General features: G+C 49.6%; 1 protein-coding gene across 17 annotated transcripts in view; it reads left to right on the top strand.

Annotated features, from left to right (window-relative positions):
* LOC144823305 (uncharacterized) overlaps positions 1-27239 on the top strand; it is a 559034-nt gene that overhangs the window by 442432 nt on the left and 89363 nt on the right. For all 17 annotated transcript variants that reach the window (XM_078681830.1, XM_078681822.1, XM_078681741.1 and 14 more), the window contains 2 exons: positions 20601-20756; positions 22053-22193. In XM_078681830.1, the coding sequence (XP_078537956.1) occupies positions 20601-20756; positions 22053-22193 (297 nt within the window). The remainder of the gene's footprint in view (positions 1-20600; positions 20757-22052; positions 22194-27239) is intronic.

The following is a 27239-nucleotide window of genomic DNA, read 5'->3' as shown; positions in this document are numbered from 1 at the left end:
TGAAAGGCACATGCACTAAACGGTACTCGCTCTTCTTATTCCTGCTTACAGTGTGGTACCACAGAACCAATTTTGGAAATGATACTTTCTCCTAGCAGAATTCAGTCATGGTCTTGCGAAACTGCAGCCTAGTGTGTTCCACTGGGGAGGTCGTCCGCTGACCTGCCTCAGTCACTTACCTGACGCTAGTCGATGGAGACTGACTACCACCCTCTGCAGGGTGCTGAAAGGTGGTGTGTAGGCATGCCTGGACAGCTGTAAACCAGAGCTGTGTGCTGTGGAGTGTGGCTGGGGCATGCCCGCAACAACCGCTCGGGCCACCGGAGGTGCCTCTTTGTGAATTCCTGCGGGCTACAATCCTACTTCCTGGGACCTGAGTAGGCCTAGCAGCAGTAAGATCTTGGCGTCTGTCATGGGGGGGGTGGAGTGGCACAGCAGGGTGAGAGGCTGACCGTCCGGGTTTGGGTGCTGCTGTGGCTACCGTAGTCTTGTGGCCGCAGCTGGGGTGCACAGGGGCTGCTGTGGCATGCTGACTCGCTGCAAGGTGTGCGGACCACTGTGTGACCACCTGCCTCAACACAGGGGCTTGGATTGAGTCAACTGTCCCGTGGCATTTCGGGCTGTACCCGCGCTTATAGGTGAGCCATCCCTGCGCCACTGCATTAACACTAGCACTATGGAACATTCTATGGCCTAGAGTTTATACCCTAATATAGATTGTTTGGATTATCCACCATCATGTTCAACTGTAATTTAACGCAGTAGGCCCCTTGAGATCTGGGTTTGTGCCCCTCATTATTCTCCTGGCAAATCTTGGACCGCAGGGCTTGCTGCGGCACTTTGACTTCTGGCAGAGGCGCTGATCCATTTTCTTACCAGCCCGCAGCATAGCAAATGGATAAAACTGATCATCAGCAGTCCATGACCAGTTTTTGAAGAGAAAAAAAAACAGCAGCAAAATGTTGATGAGGATGGCTCCTCTCTCCCTAAGGGTGAGGGGGGCACCAACATAGGCTCCCCATATATCTGTACATTGCTCCTAAATATGCAAAGTAGCCTGCAGGCAACAGATACAAAAATGTATACACTTATATCGCGAGCTGTCTATATGCAGCACCACCTGGACAGATCTGGTGAACATATAAATGTCGCAGAACTTGACATATCTGAATTGGGGGATGGCCCAGCTGCATACTTCAAAATGCATCAATGACTTGATGGAAGTACTAATCCTTAAACGTAACACGCACCAAACATAAAGATCTCGAGCCATGGTCTCTCCACAATGATTTGCACATTTTGGGGGTCCCGCATTCTATGACTGTTGGCCTGATGGAACTGTTTGTAGGAAAGATGCTCCTCATTCATGTTTGGCACAGGCAACCTATTTATGTCCCTAGTCGTAAGGGTGCTTCGATCCCTGGGTGTTTGCCCTCCTCCAGCAGCACCATCTAGACCTATCATTGCGCGTGTGCTAAATTATAGGGTCCGGCACGCTATTTTTCAGCTGTCAATTGCTATTCAAAAGTCACAGCAGGCCTTCCTCACATCCTTATATGCCAGAGACATAATACTGTAAAAGGTTTATCCTGTGGATAACCAAAACCCAGTTCTAGGAGAGATAATTAAACCTGAACAATTCTTTGGACTTCAAATTAACTGGGATAAGTCCATGATCGTCCACTGCTGTGCACTGTATCCCAATAAATTATAAACTTCCCCATGTTTTGGTGTCATAATTCAACCCTTTATCTCGGTATAAAAATACACCGAGACTCTGCTCTAGTTTTACATGCTAATTATGGCCCAACAGTCCACAAAATCAAGCAGCAGACAATACACTAGGCTCCTCTCATTCTTTCTCTAGCATTCTTCCTCCCCAGACTGCTTTACCTATTTGTAATTGCTCCACTGCCCCTTACAAACACCCTTTTCAGCACAATCTGCTCCATTTGTATTACTTTTGCATAGGCCAACAAAAAGGCTAGAATACGTTGAGCAATGCTGATACTACCCTACCTTACTCCAGGGGTGGAATGGCCGCCCACAATTTAGAGTATTATTACATTGTCTCCCAATCCAAATATTTCTTTCCATGGATTCATCCAGCATTTCTTCTTCCCTCACATACTCACGAGAAAGATATAGCAGGTGCCACTCCTTTGATCTAAAGTATGAGAGCCCTACAGTACCATTACACTGTTGTATAGTAGTTGGTAAGTGATTCCCATTTGGGAGGTGAGTAAGCCACCGCCTCATGATAAAATAAATACTTTTTGATTACAAATGCTAAACATTCTATATTACATGCCTTGAAATTCGTCAATTCATTAGGTAAGCATTCTAAATTCTTCAATGAAGTAGATTAGTCATCTATTTGTATATAAATCATCTTGAAGATCTGCACAGCCAAAATGCGTTCCGCCGCTTTTGATACACAGGCCTGAGGTCTGTTCAAGGCTTTCTTGTTTCAATGATTCGTGCTATCTTCCCTAGAAAAGGTTCCACTTCCGAACAGCTTCTTACTGTCAAAAAGGGGGTCGGAGGGGTGGAATGGGGGTATAGAGGTACCCCACTCATTAGCAGTCAGATCAAGTCTCCGACTGGGCTAACATTTTCTTTGCTCCAATTGGTTCCCTGAGACGTCCAACAGCGACCGCTGCAGGTAAGAGTGGTGGGGCGGTGGGGCCAGGTGAGGGGGGATTTCGAGAGATGACCACGAGGGAAAATTAAATAAATAATTTCCCCTCGTGGTCGTCTCTCGAAATCCCCCCTCCTCACCTAGTACAACCTCTCCTACCTGCATCTGCTATTTTCAATGAGTAAATATATGCCCAGATAATTATTTGAATGCTTGTAAAGCTACCAATTTCCATTCAGCCCAATCAATTTCTTGAGGGAGTATTTAGTCCTTTTCTCAAAATTCTCTTTGAGCTGCCAGCCAGAGCGCCTCCCACAATTGCAATCAACTACTGGATAAACTCGGAAGTACAAGAGATAGAGCTCTATGGATTTGAAAAAGCAAAGTGTAAAATTAGAAGCAGATATAAGTTTTTCTCGTTGTAAATGTTAGTTGTTTTTTGGTTTCTTCCCCCCACCGTCTTCTGATGTTGTCAACCAGAAGCTGGATTTGACACCTGAAGAAATTTCACTTAAAGAGGTTAATATATTTAGTCTGTTGATATATATGTGTCAAAAATTAAGGTTACCATGTTTAGCACTGAGTATGTGATTTTTATATACAATGAGAAATCTAGAAGCATGCTTTGTCCATCATCTACCACAGAGTAAGATCGGGTTCCCTTGTTAAACTCTCCAGCCTCTGTACCTCTTTGGCTTCGCTGATCCACAAATTACAAAGCAGATAAAACTTTGTTGCTTGTGCAACAATTCTATTTTTTAATGAAAACAGTGCCAGGCTTTTCTCTTCATGTTATTTATTCAACCCTTAGTTCCACGATTTGTTCAGCATTTATTTAAGCTTATAAGTCCTGTCTTTCAGTCCAGTCCACTCATAAGACTTGCAATTTTTTTCATGTTTCTAGTCTGCTTCTTATGCTTTTCTATAAACTGAGGGTCTTGGGATTTCACCACAGTGCTACCTGAGCAAAGCATTTTGAAAAGCGCCCGTTATGGAGGATAAGACGTTATTGGACTATAATACTTATACTGAACCGATACCTATACTTATACTGAACACTGTCTCTGTCATTTAGAGATTCAGGAACAACGAGTGAGAGTACCAGAAATTGGTTAAAATAAAATAAAACTTCTCTCCTGCTCGTCTGTGTGCGCCTCCAGGTTGGAACAGGAAGTAGGCAGCCAGACTCCCACCCCAAAGCCAATCACAACGCTGCAATGCAGCGATAGGATTGGTTTGAGTGCCATGACATGTCACTCAGCCAGGGGCTGGAGGTGTGGACATGTTCTCCATGCAGGCTCTAATGCAGCCTGCAAGGAGAACAGGGAAGTGTACATGACTGTTTTGGGTGGCCCGAGAGGGCCGACCAAACAGTGATTGCGCACAGGAGTGTTCTACCACTCATCCCCTGAAGCTCCACCCGCCACTTCATGCACTGCCACAGAAGGAGGAAAAAATAAAAGGATAATAACATTCTGTTATTATCATTTTATTATTTCCTTTCTTTGCTGTTCCTGTCAGTGGGGCAACGCTCTGCCGCCTTAGCCTAGGATCCGCCACTGATCTATTGATAACTTGCTTTTTAATATAAAAGTTGTAATGATTTTATAACATGAGCCAAAACAATATTCTAGTTCATTGTGGGCTACGTGCATCAGCCAGAATGTCCTGAAATGAGAGTACAACTATAGGCGTTTATATTGTTACATAATGTCGCCAGTGCTTGCTTTCCCCCTCTTACATCCCAAACAACTCTCCATGTTTGTTCTCTATATTCCCATCCCTCACCCAGTTCGCCTTCTGCATCATGATTCCAATACCGAATCTCTAGTCTTCATATGCAGGTATTGTAAACTTTCTTCAGGTTTTCAAGAACCATCTTCGACATGCACCAATTTTTATGTTCTATTCCGCGGCTAGACTTTACACTCAGAAAGTGGTCCATACCAGTTGAAGCAGTTGTTTGTGAATTTATTGATATAGCTGTATTTATTTCATAAAAATATTGTTTCCTACAAATAGCATCTGTGACACATCGGTCAAAGTCCATGCAAAGCCAATAATCTCTGAAGGGTGAATTCTTTTCAGTTTCCTCAATCTAACTTCTGAAAGTGTTACTGCCCAGAAGCAGGACTAGATACCAGAGGATGTATCACTTGAGAAAGTCAGTATATTCAGCAGTTTATATACATTTTCTGAAAGCTTTAGGGTTTCCAGGTCTGCACCGCATCACATCTCAATCCGGAGTAGGCTGGGGAGCAAGTTTGTCCCCCTGGAATGCCTTTCGACCTCCATTATCCATATGGGTCCAAATCAGGTTTGAAGCCTACGTAATTGCTGCCTAGTAAATCTGTTTATTCATTCCTGAATCACTGTTTCCTCATCGATTCCTACACGTTGTATTTATCTCACACATTTCACCATATTTTTCTGGTGAAATTTACATGTGGGAAAAATTGGAAGTGCTGTGTTCTTGCATTACTTTTCACAATTAAGGCCGCACTACCAGCCGCATCAGCATAACTTCTGCACTTGGAATAGGGTTGCTGGTGTCCTGCTCTAGCAGACTTCCATTTGAAACTCATTAGTTGTCCACTCCAAGCAGTGCCGGCTGTAGGGCGATACGGCCGGTGCTGCCGCACTGGGCACTGACCTGGAGAGGGTGCGCTGACCTCAAGGGGGCGCTGTGTTTAGCAATGTGTTTACCATTTAAAGGCACCTACTGCAGAGTATCTTGGGCTCCCAGGTTTTGGGCAGTAATAAAAATGTCAAGATAACTGTTGCGATTAATATCTGAAAGAAACAGGTTAGTATTAGATTCCTTACCTTAGAATATCCCCAGGCGTCAGACTGGATCCGGAAACTTTTGTGTAGTAGTACCCTTGCACGTCGGTAGGCGTCGTCTGCGGCTCCGCGTCCGTCGTCGCCGGCGCCGGGATAACGTCGCTGGAGTACTTAGACGCCGCCCTCGCGTGCTGACGTCAGTTCTTCTTTTTTCCGCGCCAGCAAGCGCCGATCCGGAACAAATTGTACCCTAGTCAATTTTTGACTAACTTTTTCGATCCTTTTTGATCATCTTTCGAAGTCTCTCGACTCCGACGGTGCCGGTAGGGATGCCCGGGTTAAAACCCTGCGTCGATTGCAACCGACTGATGTCGGTTACCGACCCCCATCGCCGTTGTCTTCAGAGTCTGGGCCCAGACCACGACGACAAGTCCTGCTCCGACTGCCAGGCCCTGACGTCCAAAGCTAGACGGGAGCGGTCCCGCAAGCGACTCAAGCTCCGGCAGTCAGCCCCGCGCCGCTCGAGGTCCCGGTCCGGAAGGAGATCGAGGGACCGGTCGCGGGGCCGGAGTCACCACAGTTCCGGGAGTCCTCATCAATCTTCGGGCTCAAAGTCCTCAGGTAAGAGGCACAAGAAGTCAAAGAGATGACATCGCTCTTCTGACTCCCCCGACGCTCGCGCGATGCGGCCGGGGTTCGGGCGACACCGCCCACGCGGCTCCGCAGGAGTCAAGGCCTGCTCCATACCCGCCGGTCGCTGGGCAGCACGCGACGCCGGTGGAGATCGAGTCCTTCCTCATGGCCATGAGGTCGCTCGCTCCTCAGTTGGGTTCCGCGGCGCCTTTGGGCCCAGCGGCCCCGATTGGGTCCCCATGCGGGCCGGGTGCTTCGGCCCCGGTGCTGTCGGGTGCTTTGGCGCCGTTGGCGACTTCGGTCCTGACGTCGCCGGGCCCCGACGGATCGACTCCAGATCCAGGTCGTCGCAGGTCGACCTCACAACCTCGCCGGCGCCGGCCCACAGGGTGTCACGCCCGGCGCCGTCGCAGGACGACGCCGTCCCCGGTCCTGCCCTTACTTTGGGTCCGGCATCGGAGCGGCGCCGCCCGGCGCCGCTCTCGACGCCGATGGGAGATTTTTTACTTCTATGACCCGGCCCTATCCTTTGAACCTGAGTACCAGGTGATGGGTGACAAGGAGGATCGGGAGGGGTCTGAGGACCCTCTGGCATGTGAGTGTCTGTCTTCTCAGGACTGGACAGGGGAGCTTGGGAAGGCCAGTATTATGGACACTTCGCCCGACACTGGTTTTGTCTCCCCTCCTACCGTGGCTACGGAGGAGGGGGCTGCCTATAGTGTGGTGCTGACGCGGGCTGCCAAGGCCTTGGGCCTTGAGCTCCCCGTCGCGGCCGTGAGGACTAACCTCCTCACTGAGGTCCTTAAACCGCAGGCAAGCTCGGCCGAACCTCTGCTGCCTTTTAATGAGGCCTTGTCAGACGTTCTTCTGGGCACTTGGTCCAAGCCCGCTACAGGTCCGCCTGTAGATAGGAACGTGGCCAGGCACCACCGCCCCGGCTCCGGGTCGACCCTTGCTTCCTGTCTACCCACCCCATCCCCGAGAGCCTGGTCATCGGGAATCCAAGAGGTATGAGCAATACGGGAAGAAGGTATTCTCCTCCCTGAGTTTAGGGTTGCGATCAGTCAACACCGCATGCCTCTTGGGCCGTTACACCCACTCTCTGTGGGACACGGTCGCGGACGTGTTGCCACAATGTCCGGAGGAGGTCCGGACTAAACTCGCCCAAGCCCTTGCGGAGGGTCGAGATGCGGCACGGTATTCCATCCGGTGTGGGCTGGATACCACGGACTCACTGGGCAGAGCGATGGCAACAACGGTGGCGAGTCGTCACTACGCCTGGTTGAGGTCCGCCAACTTTTCGGATGATGTCCAAAACACCCTTATGGACATGCCGTTTGATGGCCGTCGCCTCTATGGCGACAAGGCAGACCATGCGCTTGAGCGCTTTAAGGACTCCAGGGCTACGGCCATGTCCTTGGGCCTCTCGGCCCCACGCCAGCAAACGGCTGCTTTTCGCCCCTTTTGAGGCCAAAGAAGGGGCGCCGCCACACGTCCTGCCAGCCAAGGGCCGCAGACTATCATCCAGCGCGGTGGCGGACGTGGAAACCGCTGTGGCGGCGATCGGGGACAACGGCGAGGCCAGTCCACACCTACTCCTGCAGCATCCGCCTCGAAACCCTCCTAGTCCGAGCTTTCAGGCCCATGTGACGCCAGTGGGGTGCAGGGTTCGCCATCACCACCTCCACTGGCGCACTGTCACATCGGACAGGTGGGTGCTGCAAATCATCCGAAGGGGCTACTCCCTCCCCTTCGAGGTGACCCCTCCAGCCATGCCACCGCAGTACCGCCGCGTGTCAGGGGATCACTTGTAACTTCTGTAAGAGGAAGTTATGGCCCTCTTGGCCAAGGGGGCCATCAAGCGCTTTCCTGGGCCAGAAGTAGGGTGTGGTTGTTACTCCCACTACTTTCTGGTACCCAAGAAGGGTAAAGGGGGCCTACGCCCTATCTTGGATCTGCGGAACGTCAACGGCTTCCTCCGAAAGGAGAAGTTCAAGATGCAGACACTGGCTCAGGTCTTTGCTGCCCTGGACCCGGGAGACTGGATGGTAGCGTTGGACTTGCAGGACGCTTATTTCCACATCCCCGTCCTGCCGGCTCACCGGCGTTACCTGCGGTTCACGGTAGACCTCAAGCACTTTCAGTTTACCGTGCTCCCCTTCGGCCTTACCAGCGCCCCACGGGTGTTCGAGAAAGTGATGGCGGTGGTCGCAGCTCATCTGCGCAGGTTAGGGGTTTCAGTCTTCCCCTACTTGACGACTGGTTGTTGAAGGCGGGCTCGCCCCAGACAGTCGTCAGCCACCTTCAGACTACAGCCGACCTCCTGCACCTGCTGGGGTTCTCCATCAATGTGCCGAAGTCACACCTGTGCCCCTCTCAGAAGCTCCTCTTCATCGGAGCTAATCTAGACTCTGCGCAGTTTCGGGTTTATCCTCCCGAACAGCGGGTTCAGGATATTCAGGCTCTGATTCCGCTCTTTTAGCTGTTATCCCGAGTCTCGGTCAGGTTGACGCTGCGGCTTCTGGGGCTGATGGCCTCCTGCATCCTTCTGGTGCATCACGCCAGGTGGCGGATGCGGGCTCTGCAGTGGGACCTGAAGTTTAAGTGGGCCCGGTGAGAAGTTGGCCTGGTATATGATGTTCACTATTCTAGTGAGCACCTTGCACCAGTCCAACAACCCTTATGGTGATGGTTGTAAGTCAACCTTATAGACCAGCTATCCTAGTGGTAGCGTGGACAGAACAGTCTTAGGCTAAAAGACTCTTGAGGGCATGTAAAGCCAGCTGTTTTACCATATGTAACCCCTTGAATATCAAATGAAAGGACACCACACAGGATATATATAAAATATATATGTATTTATTTACTAACAAACTCCTCTGAACTCTTTATGAGGTCAGAGGCCAAAGCACATAACAAGACACTTAGTTAGAATACCTTAAGTTGCACAAAATAGATGCAAGGCCCTAGGGGCGAAGCAAACCATATACTAAGAAAGTGGTATAAGTACCACGTCAAGAGAAAAGGAAAGGCCTAGGGCCTAGAGAATCGCTGGGGCTACACTATCTGACCCTTAGGTTAGGAGTAGGAGGCCCACAGGCGGCGTGTGCAGTGTCTTTACACACGCAAGAGTCAATGTTAAGTCAATGGGAACTTAGTGTTTAGAAAAAGAAGGATTTAGGACACTTCCGGTCTAGCTAGAAGGAAACAACTAAAAACCTAGACACCCTGGATAGTCAATACCCGTGGGAGCACCGAAGTACTCGCGTTACCTCACCCACAGGAAGCGGGTGCATAGGTGTAAAGATGTGTCGGGTTTCACCGTTGAAGTCTATGGAGCCTGTGAAGAAAGATGCTGCAGGCGACCAGGAGGAAGATGTCCGGGTGGATCCAAGGGTCGATCTAGGATGAAGAGGACCTGAAAGCAGAGGGGACAGAGTCTGGGTCACTAGCCAGTGACCGGATGGAACCAGGAAGGAACCAGATGACGTCGAGGAGCAATCAGGTGCTGTCGTGAAGCTTGGAAGGGTCCACTGACATCAGAGGCTCTGTCAGGCCAGGCCTGGCTACCTCTGGGGCAGTTTCTTCACAAGGGGTAGGGTCAGTTCCCTGAGGAGGCTGACTCTCACCTAATGTCTGGTGAGAGGGAGACTTTTCTCCCTACCCAATGCTCTCTGTCTGAGTGGAGTGATCCATAGTTTCAGGCTTCACAACACTAAAATCTGTTTGAGTTTGGGCTGTGACCATCACAGCCCTACCAACCTTTTCAGGAAGGAACTCTGTTTGGGTGTGGGCTGTGACCATCACAGCCCTTTCAACCTCTTTAGGAAGGAATTCTGCTTGAGCTGGGGCTGTAGCCATCACAGCCCCACTAACCTTTTCTGGAAGGCCTACCATTTTGGAATGGGGTTCTTGTTCTACCTCAGCCCAGGCTGAGATCTCTAGATCATTCCCCAGTAGACAATCTACAGGCACGTTTGTAGACACTGCCACTCTCTTAGGGCCAGTGACACATCCCCAGCTGAGATTTACTACTGCCATGGGAGGATCTTTCTGCACTCCATCAATGTTAGTCACCTGATAGTTGAACCCAGGTAAAAGTTGTCCTGAGGGGACTAGACTGTCAGTCACCATAGTGATGCTAGCCCTTGTGTCTCTGTAGGCTTCAACTTTCTGGCCATTGATGTGGGGCTCCTGTCTGTACTTGCCCAAAGTGTTGGGACAAGCAGTGAAGTTGGCAAATCCCATGCCATTTTCACAGACAAGAGTAGCTGTGGAAGGGGACCTGGTTAGGCCAGAGTCCACCTGAGTTCCCAAAGTAAACCCAGCCAAGTTCTTGGGGGCACTCCCACCACCTGGGGGATTACTACTAACAGTAACAGGAGGTCTGGGAGTATTACTTGGGGGAATGTTTTCCTTATTGTTGGCCCTTGGGCAACTGCTGTCAGTCTTCCAGTGGCCAGGCTGTTTACAGACATGGCAATAAGGTTTCTTTTGGTTAGAGGAAGTCTTTTGGGACCCACCCCCACCATTGGAGTTTTGGGGCCCCGTGGAGGACTTGTCTTTTGATTTATCCCCACCTTTCTCTTGAGGCTTGGTAGAATCTTTCTTCTGGTCACCACCCTGATTTTTAGGCCTAATCCTGGTTCTGACCCATTTGTCTGCCCTCTTACCCAATTCTTGTGGAGAGGTCAGATCTGAGTCCACCAGGTGCTGGTGTAGAAGCTGGTTTTGACAATTACTAAAGATCTGCTCCCTCATAATCAAATTATACAATCCTGTAAAGTCCTGTACTTTGCTGCCCAATAACCAGCCCTCCAGAGCCTTAGTAGCACAATCTACAAAATCAGTCCAGTCCTGAGTCTGTGTCTTCTGGGTATCCCTGAACATCAACCTGTACTGTTCAGTGGTTAAGCCAAACCCATCAATCAGAGCACTCTTCAGGACAGAGTAGTTGTTAGCATCCCCATCACTAACTGTGAGGAGCTTGTCTCTACCTTTTTCTGAAAAGGAGAGCCATAAGATTGCTGCCCACTGACTTTGGGGTACCTGCTGCACTTTGCAGGCCCTCTCCAAAGCAGTTATACATTTGTGGATGTCATCCCCTTCTTTGTAGGGGGGCACAATCTTACTTAGGTGTCTATTCTCATAGGACCTATTTTTGTTCTTAGGGATATTGCTGCCACCAGTGGGTTCTAACCCACTCTCTCTTTGCTCTCTAGCACGAGCAAGCTTCTCTTTGGCCAAGGCAACTTCAAGTTCTTGCCTCTCAATCCTCAGAGCAGCTTCTCTCATTTTGGCCTCATGTTCCCTTCTCTGAGGAGAGGTCATCTCTCTCTGAGCAGGGCCATGAGAGCCATTTGAAGCTTGAGAGTGGAGAGATTCCCCTGAGGGGGATCTTCCTCTTCTCTGCCCCTGGATAAGCCCACTTGGGGGTCTGTATGAGGGCTGCCCATACTGGCTCCCATGTATGCTTAGGTTAGCCTGGCTAAGTCTCCTGACTGTGACCTGGCTGTTTTCCTCAAGATCAGAATCTTCCTCTACTCCCTCCTCATCTTCTGGTTCAACAGTATCATCTGTGGAGGGAAGGACTTCATCTGCACTACCTGAAGCACCTGAGTCAGGTGTCTTTTGAGCATCATATTCTTCTAAGAGCTCAACTAGGAATTTGAGGGTAGGGTTTGAACCCTGTTTTAGCCTTCTAGAAGTACACAATTGTCTCAATTCTTGGAAGGCTAAGGCTTCATATCTTGAGGCAGTCCCCAAGGGATCTACCTCTGCAGGCAGAGAACCACTGGGGTTCAATGGCTGAGACATGGTTTCTAGTGAGGTGTGGTGTTGCACCTACCTATACTATTTGTTTTCCTACAGAACCTATCTAGGAGTTGTAGTCAGGGTGTGCTAGGCCCAGGCTCTACAACAGCTAAGTTCAGTAGAACTTAAGTATACTAAGACTTGTTTTTATATGTACCTACAGGTACCTATGTGATCTTTTAAACGATATCTCAAGATTACAAGTGGTAAAATAACAGCAAGCTCTAATCCCAACCGCTGCACACCAATGTGAGAAGTTGGCCTGGTATATGATGTTCACTATTCTAGTGAGCACCTTGTACCAGTCCAAACAACCCTTATGGTGATGGTTGTAAGTCAACCTTATAGACCAGCTATCCTAGTGGTAGCGTGGACAGAACAGCCTTAGGCTAAAAGACTCTTGAGGGCGTGTAAAGCCAGCTGTTTTCCCATATGTAACCCCTTGAATATCAAATGAAAGGATACCACACAGGATATATATAAAATATATATGTAGTTATTTACTAACACACTCCTCTGAACTCTTTATGAGGTCAGAGGCCAAAGCACATAACAAGACACTTAGTTAGAATACCTTAAGTTTCACAAAATACAGTCAGGCCCTAGGGGCGAAGCAAACCATATACACGAGAAAAGGAAAAGGAGCCTAGAGAATCGCTGGGGCTACACTGTCTGACCCTTGGGTTAGGAGTAGGAGGCCCACAGGCGGCGCGTGCAGTGTCTTTACACACACGCGAGAGTCAATGTTAAGTCAATGGGAACTTAGTGTTTAGAAAAAGAAGGATTTAGGACAATTCCGGTCTAGCTAGAAGGAAACAACTAAAAACCTAGACACTTGGATAGTCAATACCCGTGGGAGCACCTAAGTACTCGCGTTACCTCACCCACAGGAAGCGGGTGCATAGGTGTGAAGATGTGTCGGGTTTCGCCGTTGAAGTCTATGGAGCCTCTGAAGAAAGATGCTGAAGGCGACCAGGAGGAAGATGTCCGGGTGGATCCAAGGGTGGATCTAGGATGAAGAGAACCTGAAAGCAGAGGGGACAGAGTCTGGGTCACTAGCCAGTGACCGGATGGAACCAGGAAGGAACCAGACGACGTTGAGGAGCAATCAGGTGCTGTCGTGAAGCTTGTCTCTTCAGCCACGTGGACCAGGAGGCGTCGAGGATGACCAGATGCTGGAGAGGAGCTGTCCCACGAAGGTTCTCGTAGATGGAGGGGTCGACTGCCGGATTGGAGTCAACAAGCCTTGGCAAAGGCAACCCACGCATGATTCAAAGAAGGTTTCTGGTGCAGACCAGCAAGGTCTGAGGGGCCTCACCTTTGCAGGGAGGCTGGGGCCAGTCTGGGGCAACCAGACCAGTGAGTTGGTTCAAAAAAATTGTCGTCACAGAGGTTACTAGCGAACGGGCCAGCAACCGGACAACGTGTCGAGCAGAACACAAGCAGAAGGGCCCCACGCAGAACTCGTGGAGTGTGAAGGGCTGATCTTCGGTGAAGGTGGAGCTCGGATTCGGGGCTTCTCAATCCCCAGTGCACAGCTTCGAGGATTCCTCAGGAGCTGCACAGTTAGCAAGTCGTGGACTTTTCAAGATGGCCGGTCCCACGTGTCTCGTCGCCTCCACGGATCTCAGCTATGCTGAAGAAGTAAAGAGAGAGTCAGAGAGGTCTGGAAGTCTGGGTCTTGTCAGGCTCTGTGCTCGGGTTCCGGCGGGAAGCGTTGACAAAGCAAGCTGTTGATTTGCTGGTTGGTGCCTGGTTGCCCAGGGTGGTCACTCCTTGGCCACAAGGGAGATTCTTCAGTCTTCAGCTTCAGCAGAACGTCAAAGGTCCAGAGTTTCGTTTCAAGTTTCAGTTCAGGATCAAATCTAAAGTCCTGGGGCTCTGCTCCTACCTTTATACAACTAAAAGGGGCTGGATTACTTTCTAGGTCCCTCCTGTGGGTGGGAACAGGAAGGGGGGTGGTTACACCCCCTCTCCTTTGTCCAGTTTCGCGCCAGAGCTGGGGCTGGAGTGCCCCAGCAACCGGTTTGAATTGGGGCATGCATGGAGCACCTAGTGTGCCCCAGGCAGTGTCTCATTCTATTCAGCCCTCCCTGTCCCAATACACAAAGTCCTGTCTGGGGTGGTGCTCGCACCTCTCCAGGCAGGAAACCTATTGTCCAAACCTCCGTGACTGGAAGAACTCCCAGCGGCAGGAGGTCAGTCTTGTGTCTGTGGCAGCAGCATCCATTTTGTGATGCTGGGGCTCGGGTTAACTTTAACCGGGATAGTCAGAACTAACATGTCTTCTCCCTCTAGAAGGGTGGAATGCTACCCCCATCGCCAGAATTTGCGAGGGGGTAGTATTCCAAAGCGTATGACACCTTACACGACATATTTGGATAAAGCCAAACCAAAGCTTCCCTTCCTCCCATTCCCTCACTCCCCTTCCCTCACTCCCCTTCTCTCCCTCCCCTCACTCCCCTTCTCTCACTCCCTCCCTCACCTTGCCTCACTCCCTCCCTCACTCCCCTTCCCTCACTCCCCTCCCCTCACTCCCCTTCCCTCACTCCCCTTCCCTCACTCCCCTCACTCCCCTTCCCTCACTCCCCTTCCCTCACTCCCCTTCCCTCACTCCCCTTCTCTCCCTCCCCTCCCCTCCCTCCCCTCCCCTCACTCCCCTTCTCTCACTCCCCCCTCACCTTGCCTCACTCCCTCCCTAACTCCCCTTCTCTCACTCCTTCCCTCACTCCCCTTCCCTCACTCCCCTCCCCTCACTCTCCTTGCCTCACTCCTCCCTCACTCCCCTTCTCTCCCTCCCCTCCCCTCACTCCCCTTCTCTCACTCCCTCCCTCACCTTGCCTCACTCCTTCCCTCATTCCCTCCCTCACTTCCCTTCCCTCACTCACTCCCCTTCCCTCTGTCTCCCTCCCTCTGCCTCCCTCTGTCATCTCACCCTGCCTGTGTGTCAGCCCAGGCTGCTTCCCGGGCGCACACACAGCCGCCCCGAGCACTTCACAGGTCTTTAAAAGACCATTTGCATGTTAATGGGGCTTTTGTATTTCACCTCTTCTTAGGCCCCCACAAAGCAGCAGAGTCTCCCAGAGTTGCGCTCCGTTCTGGTTGCAGTCTTTAAAAAAAATGTTCACCTCCATCCTGACATTGTTAGAATCCATTAAAAACCGTTGACAGGGCAAAATGTTCTGTGTGACACCCGATCTTATTTGTAAGGTGTTAGTGTGATTATTGGAGGCGTTTAGAGCTCAATGAGGTTGTGTTATCTTTGCTGCATTGTGCGGCCAGCCAAGAATGTCACCTGGGTAAAATAACTAAAATGTGTAATATCGGTTCCAAGCTCTGCAATACTCATCCCTTTGCCACCGCTCTGACCCTGCATTGCTGAAAAGCAGGAAACTTCTCAAAACTAAAATGAAAAAGCAACAAAAAAAAAGTTTTTTGTTACGGCCTGTTCAGCTGCAGCGCCTTTAAGCTTCCGCACACGTGCGATTTATAAATAAAATGTACATCACATCATAATATTTTTAAACCAGAAAGGTAGACATAAGGTTGTCTTATGCACAGGATGATGGTGAATTATTTTAGCTGACAGTGTATGGTTGACGTTGCAATTCATAAACTGTTTTCACAGTTAGACAGTTCTTGTGGGCTCGTCGATGTTGATCAATGGCTATGGGGACAGGTTAGAGGTCTCTGCAAAGCAATGTGGAAAATGTATTTGGAAACTTCTGTTCCAGAAATCAACGCATGGCTGTATATAGAACAATTCCTTTTAACCAATCCCAAATGCAGTTAACTCCATCTTCATATGTCAGTCTTTACATTTTTTTTCTAAAACACGGGTGCAATCTGAAACCTTGGCAGCTATGAAGTCCGTCCTAATCTGACTCTGGCAGGGGCTCTAAAAAGGGTGAAATAACAAAGCAGCCTCATTAACAAATAAATGGTCTTTCAAAGACCTGTTAAGTACTTGGGTGCGGCTGGCAGCTCTGTGTGCTCACGGGAAGCTGGGGAAGCTGTCACCTCTTAACCCTCTAAGGAAGGTGAGACACCAGACGGCAGCACAGCAAAATATACTAGTATTTTCCCGTTTTTTATATATAAATACAGATAAAGGAAAACTTGTTTTCCGTCTGTATTTATATGTAAAAATCCGTAAAAACGGAAAACCGGGAGCCCTAATTATAATGCACTTAAGAGTATATGGTATGGCAATATCATAGAACAGCTATAAGGACATGGTTCCGAAAGCTGCAGACAGGCTCAGCTCATGCTAGAGCACCATCTCACACATAACCAAGCACTCTGCCTTTAGGATTGTTAAGGCCTGCCATAGGAGTGACTTATAGGTTACTATGTGTCTATATATAGGGTAGGTATAGGGATACTATACCTAAGCAAGAGGTGATTACACAACCTTGCCCCAGCTGAGTGATCAGCCAGTTGTGTCAATGTAGGTGGCCAGGCAGGGGTGGCATAATATATGCTGTAGCCCCTGGTAGGCCTTGGGTGTACCTATGCCCTGAGTACCTATGGTACACTATACAGGAACTCAAAAAGGTGACCCAATATCCAATTTGGTATGTACCGACAGTACATGGTGTCCATTTTACAGAGAGAGCAGATAGCCTGGGGTCCTGAATAGCAAGATCCTAGGCCAACTAAGTTGAAAACCAGCTAAACACTAGGCAAAAAGTTGGGGTAACCATAGTCAGGTATCCACCTTCCTACAAGCCCAGCATCAGGGCAACTTGTCCGGCCACGTCTTGATCTCAGGGGGCACTGCACAACAGTTGCAGTGTTAGCTCATGGACCGCGATTGGGTCAGCGGCAGATCCCTCTCCCTTCCCCAACCGGAGCACGTAGTTGTGACGGACGCGTCTCTCCAGGGCTGGGGAGGCCACAGGGGAGAGGCGGAGATCAGAGGCCTCTGGTCTATGGCGGAGTCCCGGCTCCACATCAACATTTTGGAGCTGCGGGCGATCCTGCTTGCACTGAAAGCATTCCTCCCCTCTGTCCGGGGGAGTGTAGTGCAGGTGTTCACGGACAACACCACCACCATGTGGTACTGCAACAAATAGAGCGGAATGGGGTCGTGGACCCTTTGCCAGGAGGCTCTGCGCCTCTGGCAGTGGCTGGAACATCAGGGCGTGACCCTGGTGGTACAACACCTGGCAGGTTCTCTGAACTCCAGGGCGGACGAGCTCAGCTGTCGGTGCATGATGGATCACGAATGGCGTCTGACCTCGGACGTGGCACAAGGCCTCTTTCAGCAGTGGGGAGAGCCTTGGTTAGATCTATTCACCACCGAAGAGAACACGCAATGTCATCAGATCTGCGCGTTGGAATTTCCAAGGCGGCACTCGCTCGGAGACGCTTTTCGTCGCGAGTGGAGCTGTGGTCTGTTGTACGCCTTTCTGCCTATACCACTTCTGCCCAGAGTGTTGAAGAAGATCAAGCGCGACCGGGCCCAATTCATCCTTGTGGCTTCGGCTGGGCACGAAGATACTGGTATCCCGAGCTACTCAGCATGTCAGTCGATCCCCCGATTCGTCTGCCTCTTCAGGAGGACCTTCTGTCGCAGCAGCAGGGGACGGTCCTCCACCCGAACCTGTCCAGCCTCCACCTCCATGCGTGGAGATTGAGCGGTGACAGTTGAGGCCATTTGACTTGCCTCCTGAAGTTTGTGATGTGATTCTGGCAGCCAGGCATCCCTCCACAAAACGGTATACGCCTGCAGGTAGAACAGATTTGTGGCATGGCTCACAGCAAAGGCTGTGGATCCACTCTCTGCCCCTCTTTCTGAGGTTCTCCTCTTTCTTCTCTCTCTTGCCCAGCAGGGCTCTGCTCTGGGCACTATCAAGGGCTATCTTTCTGCCATTTCCGCCTTCTTAAGGCTCCCTGATCAGCCCTCTTTGTTCAAGTCCCCAGTTGTAAATAGGTTTTTGAAGGGCATCACTCATATGTTCCCTCTTGTTCCTTTCGTGATGCCTCAGTGGGACTTGAACCTTGTTCTTACTTTTTTGATGTGTGCTCCTTTCGAGCCACTTCATAACTGTCCTCTACGTCTTCTTACTCTTAAGACTGCATTCCTGGTTGCCATCACCTCTGCCAGGAGAGTGAGTGAGCTCCAGGCTCTTTCTTCCAAGCCTCCCTTCCTTTCTGTCCATCCGGACAAGGTTGTGCTGCGTACCCGTCCTTCTTTCCTGCCCAAGGTAGTTACAGCCTTCCACATCGGGCAGTCCATCACCTTGCCCACCTTCTTTCTGCCTCCGCATCCCTCGAAAGAGGAAGAGAGGCTCCATCGTCTGTACCCAAAACGTGCGCTCTCCTTCTACCTTGATCGCACACGCCAGTTCTGGGTGGATGACCAACTATTTGTTGGTTATGTGAGCTCGATGAAGGGACGGGCGGTGCACAAGCGGACCATCTCTCGGTGAGTCGTGTTGTGCATCAAGGCATGCTACTCTTTGGCTGAAAAGGAGCCTCCTGTTGGGCTGAGGGCCCATTCCACTCGGGCCACGGCGGCTACTACTGCCCTGGGCCGGGGAGTCCCCTTGCAGGACATCTGTCAGGCAGCTACGTGGGCCTCGCTGCACATGTTCGCAAGACACTACTGCCTGGAGAGCCAAGTCTGGAGGGATGGCTTTTTTGGCCGTTCCGTCCTCCAGGACTTGCTGGTGTGATCATGGGTTCGCAGACCCACCACCGGGGTTAGTTTTTCTGGGGTATCTATTCTAAGGTAAGGAATCTAATACTAACCTGTTTCTTTCAGATGCAGAAGTTACTTACCTCCAGTAATGATATATCTGTAAGAAACAGTAGTTAGTATTAGATTCCTTACCGCCCCACCCATCCTCCCCGTTCTGCGAACCGATGTCTAGGGTTAAGGTCTTCCCCTTTCAGGGCCCTAGTTTCATGTCACCAGTGTTGGTTTTTATCATGGCTCTGCGTTTCTGGCGCGGAAAAGCTGTGTATAAGAACTGACGTCAGAGCGCGAGTGCGGCGTCTAAGTACTCCGGCGACGTCATCCCGCGCCGACGACGGACGCGGAGCCGCAGACGACGCCTACCGACGTGCAAGGGTACTGCTACGCAAAAGTTTCCGGATCCCGTCTGACGCCTGGGGATATTCTAAGGTAAGGAATCTAATACTAACTACTGTTTCTTACAGATATATCGTTACCAAAGGTAAGTAACTTGTGCATTAATGTAGCTGCCCTGAGAAGGAGAAGATTGTTAGTCACGGAGAGATTGTGGGGCATATTATCAAGGGCTTTATCTCCGCTTTTTTGGCTTTAAAAGCCAAGAAAGCGGAGATAAAATTATCTCCCTATTACCAAGCTGTCGCTAACACCAGTTAGGGACAGCTAATAGGAGATAGTGACCATCTTGGGCCCCGCTTTGCATGTCAGTGATATTTATCACTAATGACATGCAAAGTGGGCGTGCCAAGATGTTAGCGACTGCTAACATCGCTATCTCCTATTACCAACTTTTGGAGATATTCGCGCTAAGCGCGAATATCTCCAAAAGCTAACACCTGCCCAGGAGCAGTTCTTAGCCATGTTATCCAATGGGAGGTGGATAACATGGCTAAGAGCATTTGCTCGATAATGCATGAATATCGCTGACTTTTCAGCGATATTCATGCATTGCGGCCGTTTTTTATCGCATTTGCGATGAACCTTGCTAATAGCAAGGTTTATCTGCGATAAAAATCGCCGATTTGCGGCGATAATTTTTGTCTCTAAACAAGTTAGAGACAAAAATGATCTCTATTGGTTGGTAATATGCCCCAAGTGATTTGCCCAGAATCACAGGTAGTTGATTGTCCCTGCCGTGACTCGAACCCGGTTCCCTAGCTTCCAGGTCGACCCATCTAGCCGTTAGGCCACATCCTCTCCCTTGCACTGCATGTAGATTGGTTCCAGAGAATGCACCTAGTCAATTGTAGCGCAACCGGTGATACAGAGTATAACAGTTCTGTTTAGTCCTTTTAGGTCTTAAAACCTGAATACCGCTCATCAAAGTTACTACATCTGCATCATAATCTCAAGAAAGGTGGAAAGTAGGCCCCACCATGCACAGTCTTGTCATCAATTTTGTCATTTCAGATGCAGTAACAATGTCATAAATGATGTCATACATCACGTCATGATCCTTAACCTTTGGATAACTTGCCTGTTCTGGTAGACCATACGGCAATTACTCATTTGCCCCTGAATGACGTAATCAATTGGAACACATCCAGAATGGCGAGAACCTCTCTCGCACATGGATTCTGAAAACCCAAACATTGACTAGAGTACCAGCCTCTCAGCTTCAGTGACCTCATACTGCACCCAAACCCTTCTAGATAAAATAACACACAGAGCAGAATAGACATGCATTATAACATTGAACAACCTTAGCAGTGTGTTAGCATGCTTGCTTAAGGCACTCAAAACACACAAGCGCTAATGTTAAATTCATGCTTAAAACCAAACATAAAATTAGACGTTAACGCTATGATTGCTTTATCATACTAATTAAAATAATTAAATGACTGACTTAGCCTGGTTTCTCTGTTAATCCAGTGTTGTAATGAATCTATTTCCAACCAGTAATTTAGCAACATGTAAGATATTTATATGCCTAGTTGTTTATTGCCGAATTAAGGCCATTAAGCATGTCTGTTATAAAAGTACAGTCTTGCAAATAAGTGTATTTTACTTGCTTTCATTCTGCAGTCACTGAATAAGGAAGCAGACAGTGCATGTGCTTCAGGTGCAACGAGCAGCCGGCATGGATCTATATGGAAGCAATTCCGATCTATCTTTTCCATTAAACGCTCAAACAAGGCCGACTGGAAGGAAGGCTATCCCACCAGCTTGACCCACGTGAAGGTAGAGTCCATCATAAATATAGACAGACCCATCAGCTTTTAACTACTGCATTTCGAAGGCAAAGCTATTCTGGGTACATTCGAAATTTAGGAAGAGATTTTCAAAAGGACTTGGTACCTCCAGAAAAGATTGGGTTTGGGTCCTGTATTTCGAAAAGCACAGGATATGAACTGGAGAACTGAGAGTCCTAGAAGTTCTTTACCTTCTTGAGATATACACCTCTAATAGATAGGAGGTTGTTGCATGGCAATGGCCTTACAAACTGTCATTTGTTTGAGTGGTGGGTTGAGCTTTTAGGGCCTTTCACCAAGATGGATTCTACATCCCCCTGGTGCAAGTGAATGCGGCCTCTGCCTACCTGTGCCCTCTCAACACCTCCTCTACTGACTTAAAGGCTAGTGCCTAGGCATATCAGTGGGGAATGGAGAGACAGGTGGAGTCAGCTGGGCCTGGTCAATATCAGCACGACCCTCGTCCAGGTGCACAGCAGCAAGAGCCAGTCACCACCAGCCTCTTGCTGACAGAACTGAACATGAACCCACGATTAACTTCTTAAAGGTACAGTGTGACACTGAATCCAGTACTGTATCCAGTACCAGATACAGAGGCAGCTTCATTACAATCCAGAAGAGTGCATACCTTGTACATCCATTAAAGACACTGATTGTCTGATCATGATGTTCTTCCTACACCATCTCCCTGAGTAAGCCTTGGACTGCTCTCCTTGCTATCCTGAGGGTTAAATGCAACCCCACTTCCCAGGGCACTTGTAATGAGGGCCAAAGTGGGGGTGCATTTCAAGTACCTTCATTTAAAATATTCCTAATGAGTTCAGAATCTCTACATGCACATTTTGTGGTGGTTTCTATCTGAGACTGCTATGGTTCACACAAGAGGCACTCAAGAAAGAGACAGTGAATCTTCCACCCTAAACTGGGTGGCAGTCCACCATTATTTCCAGTGGTTTGGAGTTATTACATTGCTGTTCTCACTGGTAAGGCCGGTGACAGTTCATCCTAGGGAGCACTGCCTTCAGTCACTACCTAAGCAGAGCAGCAGAATGACGAGGGCGGAAGACAGACATCCACTATCCTCTAAATCAGACCCTTTGGGAGATGTTTGTTGGGTCAATGACACATTTAAATATTTGGCAAACCGCATGTTGACACCATAACCTGCAAAGTTTGAATACTTTTAATAGGAGGCGTCATAGTCCAATGAAAGCAGTGCCAACTATCCAGCACTTCAAATGATACCAACCCAAACATCACTGTCTCACTTCTATTCAATCTGTAGCCACTCAAAGAACAAGAGAACCAGAATAATACCTGGAAGGAAATGAACAAAAGCAGAGATTCCTCTAAAGACAAGAAACAATCAGGCGATGTGGATACACGATCTTCCTCTCCCAGCAGCCTGTTTCCTAAACACTTCAAGGTAAGGGTGGAGAAAATGTACAAAATAACTTTTATTTCAAAGCTTTATTGATTCAGCATGACTTGAAAGCAACAAATTACATTGTGATGAGAGCATGAAGCAAATATAGGACATCGTTCTTTCAAATACATCTAACCAGTGTTCATTTTCTATTTATGTGATGCCCTTCCATCTCCCTCTCTGTCTTCGAGTCATGACCCTTTTACCAAAGCAACCCTAAACAAAAAGAAAGAAAACCACCATAACGTTGTTGTAAACAAGACCCCTCCCACTACCCCCACCCCTTCATCCCTGGTGGTGGTGAATAATTTTTCTGAGTGGCAAAGAGTAGTCGGTCTTGCATCAGAACCGAGGTTCATGCCCTAAGATAGTCTTGCAGGGCCAAGAGGGATTAGACGTATATCTGAAAGTGTTTGGGTAAGGGTGAGAAACCATCCTAAAGCTGGAAACGGTGAAGTGCTCTTATCGAAGGTGGGCATACCGCTGATGGGAGGCCACTCGAGAGAAAGGAAACCAGCGGGCCCCACCGATACTCAAAACTTTTATAATCATCTATGAAGATATCTGCTAATCTTTCCATCATGAGTAGTCTCCAGAGCCTTGAGTGCCATAATGACACAGCCGGAGTCTCTCTCTTTTTCCAAGCTGCCGCTACAGTTGGTTTGGCTACTCCTAGACATGCCCTTAAAATCAAGCTATCTGCTTTTGTCTGATGCTTTAACCCCGAATCTCTGATACCTAGAAGAACTTCCTCGATAGAGGTCAGTATGGGGTAACCTAGCATTCCTTTAATATGAGTTAGAATCTCCTCCCAAAATGGGCGATAGTCGGGCAGTCCCACCATATATGGGGAAAATCCCCAAGAAGGCTGCATCCATACCAGCAGACGTCAGAAGAGCTAGCAAAGATCCTTTTACCTTTGGTGGGGTAGAGGTACCAATACAAAATAACGTTTAAATCTTTTCAAGTTCAAGCAGAAAATGATTGCACAAGATTTAAAAGCTAATGTTTCCATTGTCATTCATGGATTACATGAAGCCTTCTGTAGGGCAAAGGCACTTTGTCAGAGTCAAGAGGCTGGCAGAATGGCTCTGACTTAGTTAAAGCAGCGGGCAGCTTTAGTCGAGGTCAGCGCGGAGCTGGCTCAGCATCAGACAGTCCTATAGGTTGGCTGTCATCTATGTCGCCGGCATCAGCGGATCGTGTTCTTGCGTGGGTTGTGGCATGGGAGAGGGATCCGGTACTGAAATTGGTATGGGAACCCAAAACACAACCAGAGTGCCCAACTGGTGCCAATGCGAACCCACCAGCAGAAGCCCAGTTGGTAGGCCTCCCAGCTCCTTATGCCAGAAAGGTGCATTAGAGGGAGCTGGTAACAGGCTAATAAGCCGCAGCATGGTCTCATGGAATTCCTCAATCTGCTGCATCATCGCCAATGGCTCCAGAAATTCAAGTTGCCATGGGACAAGGGGCGAATCGGTTCTGAAGTGGAATGACTTTAGGAGCATGACCTGAAGACACACTGACACCGTAGCGCCTTCTCTGGGGATAGAGAGTGGTGACAAGGGGCCGAGCCCCTCCAGTGCTTTTTGTGCTTTCAGAACAGGATGATGATCTGCAGCGGGTACACCCTGAGGAGCTAGACAGGGACCTGCCTTTGGACCTCACCTAATCACAACGTGGGGTCTTGCGATGTTTCCCCAACAGAGCTTTGCTTCCTGGTCCTGGGTGGCCTTGGTTTGCATCAAGGCGCAATCACTGAAGGCCTTGGAGTTGTGATCCAATCCTAGGCATGACAGACAAATCAAGTGAAGGTGTGTCACAGTCATCTGTTTGTGATTTTCCCACGGGGTGTGAGCCCTGTAGATTTGGGTGGTGACATTTTCCCTTTGAAACTGTAGAACGTTAGTCTAAAGAGTGGCCTCAAGAGAGAGAAGGAGTATCTCTGGATCAATGTCTTTTGGCACTGAAAAAGTAACTGTGAACGTGTATGGGTGGCACCTTTATAGGCCAGTGCAGCTCATGTCTGACGAGGACAACATGGCCTCTGAGATGCTGGTACGACCTGTTGGCACGCATGGGTGCATCTAAAGATGTTCCAGATCCAGTCTGAGGTCTGGAAGAATATTCAAAAGGTGAGAATTTGGTATTCAGCCATCACTATCAGAATGAGAATTTGTTGGTGCCCGCTTTGCCTGAGTAACAATGAGCATTCACTAATGACTGTTGTAATCCTCTGAATAGGGTCTACAGTAAATAGCAGACTTCATGGACAAATGGACCTACTGAGATGCATATAATAAAGAGCATAGCGCAGAGCCATAAAGTTTGCCACACAAAGAAGGCGTAGCTTTTGACCCCAACTCCTTTCAGTAATCCTCTCCCCTCTACCACATACTTAATTGTGCTTCTCTGTATACTTTGTGGGTAGTGAGCCTTGCATAAGGGATTTAAAGGGATAAATACGTTACGGATTCACTTTCTGTGACCTCAAGTGATGCATTGTGATAGTGTATTTCATTGTTTCAATTAAAGACCACCAACTACCTTTCTTACCTCAAAACTGGGCTGAATCCATAGTCATTACTTGACACAGAGGGTGGTTTCAAATGAAGATTAAGATAAAATACTTGGTACGACAGAGCTATTTTTTCTTGAACCTTGTTGGCTGTACTGTGTCCCCATGTGCAGACATTTGAGTGACCATCCCTGCAGCGAATTTGAGCCTGATTAAGAGTTCGGCAGATGTACAAGGACTTCATTGTGATAAGCGAAAGATCAAAATTTAACTACTGAGGTGCTTCTCTGGAAGACAAGCCTAACCTTCCATTGAAACTGTAGCTTTTCAACGTCTGCATTGAGGATGGTAACTGATTCCTTTGGCGTTTGAGGCCCAGGGCGATGAGTCTCCAGTGCCATGTTCAGCTGAGAATTCAGTGGCTTCCAATATCCCTGGTCATCCCTCATCACATTGAGATGTAGGATGCAAGACCAGTTTTCTTTGACCATAGGATGTGTGGCAGGATGAAGACTCTAGTGTTTTGGAAAAAGATAGCTTAAATTGTGGTCTGCACCACATAGATGTCATTTCTGTATTCTTTCCTGCACCCAGAATGTCTGGTTATTCACCCAGCACTGTGCAGATGCAGGTGCAGCCTGCTTTAAGGGTGTCATGTGAGTCCTTCGATATTTCTTTGGTCTTATGTTCTGCAGCAGATCATGAGAAGATTTCTGGGCGACAGGATCCCCTAGGAGTTCAGGCACATGCTGAGACATTCCAAGCATGAGATTGCATGGGGTTTTATTCTGGAGCACGCACTAGGCACATCGCCTTAGGATCGCTGCGCATTTTGTCATGATTTTTTGTGGACCCGCCTCGTAATACCCGGGATACAATGGCCCCTTTCAATGTCCTGGTTTATGGCTGAAATAAGTGCGAGAACTACAAAAATGCACCCATCGCTAACTAGGAATCAGCCAGAGTTTTATGCTGAAAGGCTGGTCATTTGTCTGCCCTAAATATGCTTACTACATCCTTAGCTAATAAGGCCAACTTATCCTTTGCAACACTCCACGTATCAGCACATTGCATTGGCTAAATCCACTAGAGTCCGTCAGATGAGTCATTGGCCACTAAATATTATAGTGGCACATTAAAAGGTAAGGAAATATGTGATCCGAGCATTCCACTAGAAAAGGGTGCAACACCTTTGAGAAGCATTGATGTAAATTTAGTGACTGCAGGCAGTAATTACAATATCTGAAAGAAACAGGTTAGTGTTAGATTCCTTACCTTAGAACATAGCTTTCCAAACTGTGTGTCCCGACACAGTACTGTGTCGCCTGCAAATGGTGGGTGTGTCGCAGGATGACACCAGTATCTGAAAGAAACAGGTTAGTATTAGATTCCTTACCTTAGAATATCCCCAGGCGTCAGTCTGGATCCGGAAACTTTTGCGTAGCAGTACCCCTGCGCGTCGGTAGGCGTCGTCTGCAGGCGTCCCCTGCGGCTCCGCGTCCGTCGTCGGCGTCGTGCGCCGTGATGACGTCGCTGGAGTATATAGACGCCGCCTCCGCGCGCTGACGTCAGTTCTTCTTTTTTCCGCGCCAGTTAGCGCAGATCCGAGAAGTGCAGTACTCCGGTCTTTTGACCAAAGTTTTGTGAATCCTTGATTCTTCTTACGGTGCCGGTAGGATGCCCGGTTTTAAGAACTGTGACGGCTGTGACCGCACGATGTCGGTCACGGATCATCACCGACTCTGCCTCCGGTGCCTGGGCCCCGACCACGCCGTGGACGACTGTGTCGACTGCCGGGCCCTGACAAGTAAAGCTAGGCGGGAGCGGTCTCGCAAGCTACTCGAGCTGCGGGTGTCGGCCCCACATCGAGAGCGGTCCCGGTCCGGCCGGAGGTCGAGGGAGCGGTCGAAGGAGCGGTCGCGGAGCGGTCGCGGAGCTGCCACGAGCGCTCCGGAAGTCGTCGCCATTCCTCTGGTTCCTCAGGTAGGAAACACAAGAAGTCGGGGTGTCGTCATCGTACCCCCGACTCCCCCCGACGCTCGCGCGATGCGGCCGGGGGTTCGGGTGGCCCCAGCCCCGCGGCTCCGCGTGAGTCGCCGGCGCGGCCTGCTCCATACCCTACGGTCCCTGGGCAAGGCGCGACGCCCGGGGAGATAGAGGAGTTCCTCATGGCCATGAGGGCACTGTCTCCTCCGGCGGGACCTACGGCACCTTCGGGCCCTGTGCTCCCGTCCGGGGGCCCTAGCGGTTCGGGTGCTCCTGCCTCGACGCCGCCGGGTGCTCTGGCCCTGGCGCCGCCGACGGCTCCGACCCCGGCGCCGCAGGGTCCCTCAGGGTCGACGCCGGCTGGTCTACCGGCCTCTCCGGCGCCGATTCCATCGGGGACGCCCCCGACGCCACCCCCGCGCGGCGCCGGTGCTCCGGCGCCAGCCCTGGGCGGCCCAGCCCCCGTACCCTCTCCGACTCCGGACGCGGAGTCGGACCGGCGTCGCCCGACGCCGAGTCCGACACCGATGGGGCCTGTGGAC

Source organism: Lissotriton helveticus, chromosome 1_1 (genome assembly GCF_964261635.1).
Source record: "Lissotriton helveticus chromosome 1_1, aLisHel1.1, whole genome shotgun sequence".
NCBI lineage: Eukaryota > Metazoa > Chordata > Amphibia > Caudata > Salamandridae > Lissotriton > Lissotriton helveticus.
This window is presented reverse-complemented; position numbering and strand designations above follow the sequence as displayed.